The sequence below is a fragment of the Vigna unguiculata genome, chromosome 3, assembly GCF_004118075.2.
Source record: "Vigna unguiculata cultivar IT97K-499-35 chromosome 3, ASM411807v1, whole genome shotgun sequence".
Classification (NCBI taxonomy): Eukaryota; Viridiplantae; Streptophyta; class Magnoliopsida; order Fabales; family Fabaceae; genus Vigna; species Vigna unguiculata.
The window spans coordinates 55,742,254-55,752,021 of record NC_040281.1 but is presented as its reverse complement, the minus strand read 5'-3'; the positions used below and the strand labels follow the sequence as shown (position 1 = coordinate 55,752,021).

At 29.6% G+C, this 9,768-nt stretch overlaps 1 protein-coding gene across 2 annotated transcripts; it reads right to left on the bottom strand.

Annotated features, from left to right (window-relative positions):
• Nucleotides 1–1,516: 1,516 nt before the first annotated feature.
• Nucleotides 1,517–5,630, bottom strand: LOC114176991 (TBC domain-containing protein C1952.17c-like). Of its 2 annotated transcripts, none has more exons than XM_028062198.1 (9): nt 5,137–5,630; nt 4,963–5,055; nt 4,138–4,272; nt 3,858–4,007; nt 3,669–3,767; nt 3,369–3,497; nt 2,659–2,838; nt 2,461–2,577; nt 1,517–1,756 (listed from the first exon to the last, which is right to left on the bottom strand). In XM_028062198.1, the coding sequence occupies exons 1-9, from the start codon at nt 5,449–5,451 to the stop codon at nt 1,574–1,576; spliced, it is 1,401 nt and encodes a 466-aa protein (XP_027917999.1). In that variant the 5' UTR covers nt 5,452–5,630; the 3' UTR covers nt 1,517–1,573. The 2 variants fall into 2 exon arrangements, with proteins under 2 accessions (XP_027917999.1, XP_027918000.1); XM_028062199.1 differs by having other exon boundaries at nt 4,138–4,242.
• Nucleotides 5,631–9,768: the final 4,138 nt, after the last annotated feature.

Here is a 9,768-nt window from a genome sequence, read left to right as displayed (position 1 = left end):
ACATTTCGTATTACTAACTTACTCTTCTTATTATCATATGTTGAGTATAATTTGTAGTAGCTTAGGGATTTTGGAAGCATTAGTAATCCATTAATCAATGTTATTATTTCCCGTCAATAAATACGTAACCCTGTTCCAAACGCAACCTCCACTCTCCCTCTCACACACAATTATTATAATGAAAAATATCTTTTGAATTGTAAACCAATTTTAACTTAGAAGAATAAATTATTTTATGTATAACAATTTTAGTGTGAAATGAGATGTTCACTCATTTATCATGAGTGTGAATACATTTATTTTGTCATTGCCAATATAAATCATTTTTATTGATTGGAAATGATGTATTGGATTATGCATAGTATTATTAAATATAAGTACAATCGTATACTTTAATTTTGTGGTATATATACTCTAAAATATAAATTTATGAAAATATTAATTTAAACTAATCAATTTAGTCATTTATATATATAATACAATATGAAGGTTGTATCTTTATATTTTTTATTAGATTCTATGAGTACTCGTTTTTGTGTTGAATATAAGTGTGTGAAATAAATTAAAAATGATAATTAGCTTTAGTGTGTTGTAAAAAAGTTATTATGCCCTTAAGTAAAAACGTTACACCTGGCTATTCATTATAATTTTGGACAGTAATAAACGCTCTATTTTAATAATTAGTATCAGAACTAAGTTTACAACTAAGTTTACAAGTGGATTAATACGGATAGTAAAAACCACTTTAAAGATAGATTATGACATATTTTATTTCAATAAAAAGAATTCTAAAATTTTTAAACTGTCCACTCTTTTATACCTTTTAATTTAAATTTGACTATTATACTCATCAATATTTATCGTTTCATAATATACTTATTGTCAAGGTTAAATTATTTGTTGTATGAAAAATGAAAAAGAAAAAGATGGCATATTTTGAAGGGCAAAAACACTAAAATGGTATATATATATATATATATATATATATATATATATATATATATATATATATATATATATATATATATATATATATATATATATATATATATATATTTAAATTATTGCATTAAACATTTCAAGAAAATTACAAAACGACGGGATAAGTTGTGTGAGTTTGTTATCATTTATTCGTAAAAAGCATTACTTTGGACTCAATTTATATTAAATTATATTTAAATTGTGTCAAGCTGACATAATTTTTTTTATAATAAAATCGTATTAAGTTGGTACAATTTTTTATTTTATTTTTTTTAAATCCATTTGTTTCGGTAATTCTAAAAGAAAATTGTACTATTTTGATGATTTTGCATGTAAATACAATACACCAAATTTGGGGTTGGTTCTCCAAGTGGTTCACAAACCTAACCAGTTTTTATTTCCTTTCTTTGGTCAATCGGCGTCAAGTTCAGAGGCAACGCTCCTCCTATATCCTTGATTAAAAAAAAAACTGTATTCCTTTTGGTTATGAACTCTATCCTTACTATTTGCAATGGATGTTTTCATCATTCGGTACTTCAGTTTCAAATTTGATAAGTTGATGAGATTATATAAAAAATGCAAGCATAACGAATCAAAGTGATAAACAATAATAAGATGTGTCAGGACTAATATCCTTGGCAACCTGGAGGAGGTATTCTAGGTTGATATCATCAGGGTAGTGTTGTAAAAGTTTTAAATTGGCCACAAAATCACCATTTAGAAGTTTGCTTTTCACGCAAAGCAGCATTGCACAACAGATTCGAAGAAGCATATCCTGCAAAATCATATTATTAGCCAAGTAAATTATTACGACGCAGCCAAACATAATTTTTTCACCTCGGTCACTAATTTATTGGAAATATACTTAGTTAAGAAAAACAAAAGTTTTTTTAGCTTTCGGTATATTGTATAATTTAAAATAATGCAACTCTTTTATATTAGGTTTTTAGGAAGACGGAAAGAGTGTAGTTCTGCGTGTCTTTGGTGAGAAAAACAGAAAAAAAACTATCAAGATAGAGACCGAAAATGAAAAAAAGTGTAATTATATATACATAATGTATGCAGAGAAGTTGGCTTAGAGAAGAAGGTTTGTTCCGCATCTCTATATTTTGTTCCTTATGTTGTTTAGTTAAATACTCATTAATTTTTTTTTTGTTATTCAAAGAGAATATTTTTCTGTTATCTTGAATAATGTATTAATTAATAATTATTACCGGAAGTTTTGATTGGACTGTGTCTCGTGGATTTTTCTTTCGTGTTAAAGTTTTTCATGGTAAGTGCTATTTATCAGTTTTTCTCTTCTTTGTTTTGTGTATTTCAGTGTTTTGCACATTATCTTTATAGAGAAGAATTAATGAGTTTTACTTCCACTTGACATTTTTGTCATCTTCCCAACAATATTAAAATGAACCCTAATATTGGAAATTCAGTACTAATATCCTGAAAGATTGCCGATTAGTTTGGTTGAAAGTGAGATACCTGAACACCGAAAGGGTTACTAAGTAGTGTATCCCATATTCTCAAGATAGATTCAAATTTGAACTCTTGTGTGAGTAGCAATGTAATCCACCGGAATGCATAGAATTGTGGTTTAACCTGTTCATGAGGTTCAGAGACATCAATTTAGAGCTATACAAGTTGTTGATTGTCGAAGTGAAAAAGTTGAAAGGTTCTCACCTTTGTTGTAAATTCAAGATGATGCCATAATTGCTCATCATTTACTTTTAGTAAATCGGACAAGCGAGAAAGAGTAGCAAGGATGCCATTTGAACTATTATCAAATTGTTCGCAGAAGTGATCCACTGAGTCGCCCAAGATTCGAACAAAACAGGAAAAACTATCTGCTTCTACATTTGCCTAATAGAAAGTATATAAAAGATAAAACTATAGTTAATTTGTGTTGCAGAATATCTTCAAGAACATAAATAAATATGCTGGATGATGCGAGAGGATGACAATTGTTATACAACATGATGAAAATTTAATGGCTATGTTTAACAAATAACCCATCAATTAAACTATATAATTTATGGTTGTTCAGTGTAATGGATACTTGTCAGCATCACGGAGTTGGTTGGTGTTGGTTCATGTCTAAAACAGAGAAATTAAGCACCAAATTGTCTGGCAGTAAAATTTTCAGGCTTCTGCACTGGATGATGAAAACAAAAGAAGCCTTTGTAGCATCTCAAGTAATTATGAAAGTAAGATATAACACTAAAATTTAAATTTCCAACACACAAGTAACCCTCCGACCATTAAGGTTGGTTTCCTGTCGAATGCATGTGCACGTTCTATGTCATCATGCCCGATGCCTTTATCCTAGGCAAAGAAAAACAACGCGAACTGCCACAAATCACATAATACAGTTATTCCAGGAAAATGCTTACAGCATTTTGCTTGTCAGAGTCAGTACTAAAGACATAGTATATTGGTGCCAAGACTTCGTTCATGCCTTGTACATAACGGATCTCAGGATTTAACTTTGCAAAAAGGAGAAGGATACTCTTCATCGCTTCCTATTGTCAAAGTATCAACAAAAACTTGAGTCAAAGCCCCTATATCATCAATCACTCTATGCTGAAAACTCGAAAAATAATTGAGAATCGTTTGATAAATGTCTAAGCTAAAACTTAAACACCAAATTAACAGTAAACCCGTAGACTTTTTTTGAGGATGCAGTTAGTTACCCTATTTTTGCAACTAAATGAAGACTCCCCTGCGAAGAATGGCAAATCTGGATGTGTACGCTGTAGATCTCGATCTATCTGTTCTACTATCTCTGTATACTACAAGAAGGACAGACAGTGATAAGTATAACTTCATCATTCTGAAGGGATTCAGTCAAGAGTAACTTCGTTTTCTGAGGAAAAGCTTACTTGAAAATATTGACTCCAAGGACTAGCTGCTCCGAGGCTCAAGGGGTGATCTTCATGAGAAATTTCATGTCGCCTAAGGGGGCCATCAACATCATTCTCCTCGTTTCGCTTAGTCGAACTTTCCTCATACTCTTTCCACACATGTTCTGACTGTCTTAAATTTAACAACACTATCAGCGAAAACTCGAAAGCTAAAGTAGAAACCACACCAGATATATCCAATAATTGTTTCACATGAATATAACTCCTAACGAGAAAACGTATGAATCAGCAGTATTACCGGATTCTGGAGAAGGTCCTCTTTCAAATTAGCATATTTTTGTCTGTTCTCGTTTAGTTGTTCGTCCCACAAATCACGTGATGAAGGTAAGTAACCCAATAATAGCTGGTAGTTGAAATCATAACGGACAATCAACTGCTTGTACGCAAAACAATCAAAGAATTTTATACTATTGCAAATGGAACTTTAATCTAATATCTTCAATTGGCTGAAAAGTCATAAACATAGGATATATCATATTCCTCACTATTGTAAGTTTTCTAACCATTAAGGTCTACTTTCTATTGTGTCGATTTGGGGTGATATAACTGATAGACCGGTAATCAATATCTCGTTTATATGTGACAGGAGTTTTATTTTCGAGTCCTTGAACGGAAGATTCCAATCCCTTGAATAGATAATCATTTCTAGTTTTTGAATTCGTCCCAGGATAACCTAGATTCAACAACACCAAAAAAGAGGTGTTTTGCATGCAGCTCTTTGTAAAGAAAAATATACACGGATACACACACGTACAGAAACAAGGATAAAAACACTTCATTGTTGTACCTAATTTGTTGGTATTGAAAAATAATTTAGAGCACTTTTTGTTCATTGTTTTGTGAAAGGAGCTCATCATATTTAAAATACCTGTACAATGGGACAGTTTTTCCTCCTAAAAAAACACTTTGCACTTTGATCCAAACTTCTCTACACTTTTCATCAGTTATATTTAACCTTTGTTTTGATAGATTATCATAAATATTATTTGTATTTTAATGCTATATGAAATACCATTACCTGTGTCAGCAGATCTAGATTTCTACTTTTTTTTTCTAACATTACCTTCCAAGCCGTAGCACGCAAACCTCCTCCATCAGGAATACCAGCACTGGCAATTCTTTGCAGCTTTTCCAAATTAATCTCCCTTTGAGAAAGCTGGATAAAGAAAGCGTAATGAAGGCACAAATTAAAGAAAATCTAAACCATTTCCATTTTTCTTCACCAATCAGGACCAACCTCGTATTCCAGATCCGATCTTTTCTCCTCGTCCGAAATGGATTTCAACACCGAAACCGGATTCGGCCTTTGCCGAAATATTTGGTCCTTGTCATCATCATCATCCATGGCTTCGTCACCGTCGTCACTTCCTCTATGAAACCCTAACTCACCGGGTTGAATCGGCTCGAGCTCCTCGCCGGACTCGAGTTCGAATTCTAATACTTTGATTTCGTTTCCTTTTTCGTCGAATCCAGCAACCAAGCTTCCAAGCCAGTCGGGAAAGTCCCTCCGAACCTTGTCCGGAGCTGGAAGCTTGAGCTTGCCTTTGAGCATGACGGGTGAGTTAAGACCAAGTTTACAGAGAGGACTCGACCGAGTTGAAACAGTGGTAGGAAGTGCAGTTTGAAAGTGAGAGAGATGAAGAATGGGTTCTTCTTCTCCATGACTCGGCTCTCAAACTCAGTTAGTTACTCCGAAGAAGAATGGTAGTTGTGGGAGCAGGTAAGTTTGAATAGCAGGTAGGCGCGCGCCAGTGTTTAGAATTGTGGAATGGGCCGAATGAGAAATGTTTGGGCTTGGGCCCTTTTGTCTAACGTTGTAGATTAGAAACACTGAGAATGCGTTGGGTAATAGAAGAAGATGTTATGAGTGAGTAAATAGCATTAGAGTAAAACCTAATTCCCAGAATGTAAGATTTGAAACAAAAGTCGTAAGATGAATAAGCACCTTCTTTTCCCTTAAAGCCTCCAACTAATACATTTATTAAAGTAGTACTTGAATTATACATACATAGCGAGAGACGACATAGTAGTATGTGAGTTATGTATGTTTTTCCTTATTTTGGTGTATAAGCCATTTATTGACTCTTGAAGAAAAGTCACCCTGTGGCCCTTCTACATTTATATACACTTAATGACATAGCACGCCTTTAAAACCCCGTATCCAACTGTACTAAAGTATGAAATTAAATCCTATCATGGCATGCCATTAAAACACTTCATCATCATGGGGGCAAACTGACAATAATTGACACCATTTGCACTTCTCATTAAACCACTCACAGTATTATTATTTTTTTTCAACAATATTGAAAATTTTAGGCTTACTTGTGTTTTAAGTCCATCTATCATAAATTTAAAAATTTTTAATTGAATCCTAATCAATTTTGATGGTATAGTAAGTATTCAATAAATTAAATTTTTTCAATTAAATTTTGATATTAACTCTTTTTTCTGTCTCTTAACTTGGTAATGTATATGTCAAAAGATTGATATGGTTATTATGTTGTCATATCACTTACTCGGTTGTCATCACATGTCTTTTTATTAGTTTATTATTTTAAAATTTCATAATATAATTTATAATTTTATAATTGTATGATTTATATTTTTATAATTTAATAATTTTAATATTTTAATTCAAGATTATATAATTATAAAATTATGATTTTATAAAATATAAAATTATGACATGTTTTCAATTTTTATTCAAATAATTAAATCATAATTTTATAATTATATAATTTTGAATTAAAATAATAAAATTATATGGCTATAAATTTATAAAATTATAAAATCATATATTTTAAAATTTTAAAATAATAAAATAATAAATTACATGTGCTGACAGATTAACAATGTGACATGACAAGATAATAATCATGTCAGTCTCTTAAAAGTCATATCACCCCATTAACAGAAAAAGTAACAGCAATAACTCAACTGAACAAATTAAATTTATTGAGTGTTCAATAAATAACAATAATTTATTAGAGACCGTTAAAAATTCTCAAGTTTAAGAACTTAACTTAAAACATAATTAAGTTAAAGTTTTACATTGTTTAAACATAAAGACAAAATATATAAATAAATGTAAATTTTATTTTATTAATTTATTTGTAAAGTTGAATTAAATTTAAAATCTATTTATTAAGATAATTTCATAATCATTTAAAAAAATTACCCTAAAAATTTATTATTTATTGAATTTGTCCTATTATCTATTGAATTACTATGAAACTACAATGACTATCTAATTCTATGATTGACAATATATATATACTTCTGTGTGAGAGATTGTACTAGAGATTTATATTAATTAAAAATTTACAATGTATAAATAAATATAAAACTCAATTTATTTACCAATTTTATATAGGATTAAGTGACTTTAAAGTTTTTTACTTTATTGAAAAGCAAAATACAACAATTTAGTCAAAACATCGATCCAGTTGCAGGGGAGTGTTTCATGGTGAATTGAAAATGTTTTTTTTTTCTATTCTTTACCCTATATATGGCCAGACCTTGCTATTGTATTGTATTATAAATTTAATTACATTTTGATAGCAGCTTTTAATTATTTATTTATATATTTCAATTGTATTTTGTTTAGCTTTCATTTCCAAAACTAGTAGTGTTTTAGGTTAATGCCTTTTTTTATGCACCATAAAAATCAAACGCTAAATTCTAATAATGAGATACGCATAACAGGTGATAATTTAGGTGCAGAAAAGTCGGAATCTTGAAAAGTACCAACTTTTGACAAGTCCATCTGTATGAAAATTTCCTTTTCAAGATACATGTTGGAAGTAAATAGTCAAATTTTGTGCTACCAATTATTGCATTAGGTTTTAACAGATGCATTGACATTAATGTGTTATTAATTTCTTAAATAAACATATAATAAAAATTCGTATTCAAGTTTACTGAAATTCGAGTAATGAAACTAAATACAGGTATACAAGCACCTATCAAGGAAATGTATGACTACTTTTGTTAGTTATGTCAATATATAAATCTAGGTATATATATTTTAAAATGGAAGTATCAAAATAGGTGTTATGACCTTTTTCTTTTAACCAATAAATTGTTACTTTGATGATATATACTAGTATCGGTTTCTTTAAATAAAGTATCCGGTTCAAGTATGATAAATAAAAAAATTATTAAAATGATATTTCACTTAAAAGATTAAATAAAAATGAATTGAGTTAATCCAAAATTAAAAATTATTTTAATTTGACTCAATAGATGCTCATCATTACATTTATTTGTTTAGTTAGCAAAGAAGGTGTGTGATCTTATCACTTTATCCGTTTTCATTACAATAAATAAAAAATATGTACATCAAAATAGTTGCTAAATATTATGTTAAATAGGATGGATAAGAAAGAAGAGAAAACACACTTAATATTCTGATTCATCACCTAGATTTTGTGGTCTAAGTATAGTATGGAAGAGGAATAGGACATTTGTGAGTTAGGAAGAATAATATGATATTTGTAAAGAGATATCTATGATTTATCATCTAGACTTTGTGATCTAAAGTGTTTTGTTTTGCTACAGGTGTATTGTTCATTTTTTACCTAAGAAGACTCACTTATGGATATCTTTCATGGATGCAACATTATTCTACGAGAGTCATTAAGAAAGTTGTTGTAGGTGTTTAAATAAGATGAAAAGCTCTCTACATGCATGTATATGAAGACATATTTTGTGAAGTGAAATTTTAGTAGAGGTTTTGTGTTCTGCTTCTCCTCTAAGTAGTTTGTCTAGTTATATATTATAGTTTGTGGTAGTTTTGTTACGCATGAGTACAATTTTCGTAGGTTTTTTGCTTAAGTACAAATTTTAGGTTGTGTTCTTTTGGGTGGATGTACTATTAACAAGGAATGGGAAGAGATGATTAGGAGGTGAGTAACGTGTTCTTTTGGAGGTGATTCAAGGTGATGGGAGGAGATGATTAGAGGGATTGACTAAAAATTCAATCTCATTATCTATAGTAAAATTAGAGGGTGACACAGTTGAATTTACCAAATTACCCTTCATTATTTAATTTTTGTTACATGTGATTTCGCAGTTAAAATCAATATATATGATTTTAGTTCACTTTCTTAATTCTATGTTAACGATAATAATAATTTACTATGGTTATATAAAAAATTATTACTTCTAAAATTACTATTAAAAAGAAAAAAAATTTCCATGTAAATTAATTATTTTCCACCTTATATATTAAATTTATTTTTATACAAAATATATTGTATCATTCGTTTTTTATAAATATTTTTTTTTATATTTTCAATCATTCAATAAAATTTATAAAATAAATTTAAATTATTTATATATAATTTTATATTACCTATAACATTAGGGACATTTTGGTGATTTAACTTTTTTTTTATTAAAAGTTTTTTTAATATATCACATCAGTGAATTCAGTCACAAACTTTCACAAACTTCACTCTCTAATCCACTCTAAAATCACTTCTGAATCACTTAAAAATAAACAACACCAACTTTACCATCTAATCATTTCGATCTCTTCCTCTCCCTGTCCCTCTAATCCTTCATCTCAAAAGAATATAGCCTTAAGGTCTTTCATATGTTAGATCATGAAATAAAGATCATTCATAAAAGAGCAATAAATTCTAAATTAATTGAGTAGTTCCCGATACCCAAAGAATAGATTGTGGAAGCGGTGCCTTGTCATTGGATCATTGGAAAAGTAGACGAAAGATTGGTACATGTAGAGCACCTGAAATCAATAAAGTGTGTGTGAGACCATACTGCTATCTTTTTGGTAGGGTATTCTAAAACGGACCTCACAATTATATTTTTCACGTTGCTCATTAAAACTGACTAATGGAAT

Coding starts and splice junctions, on each gene's coding strand:
- LOC114176991 (XM_028062198.1), bottom strand. CDS start 5,451: ATGCTCAAAGGCAAGCTCAAGCTTCCAGCTCCGGACAAGGTTCGGAGG. Junction 5,056..5,136: donor GATCGGATCTGGAATACGAG/GTTGGTCCTGAT, acceptor TTCTTTATCCAG/CTTTCTCAAAGGGAGATTAA. Junction 3,498..3,668: donor CATTTAGTTGCAAAAATAGG/GTAACTAACTGC, acceptor CTTTGACAATAG/GAAGCGATGAAGAGTATCCT.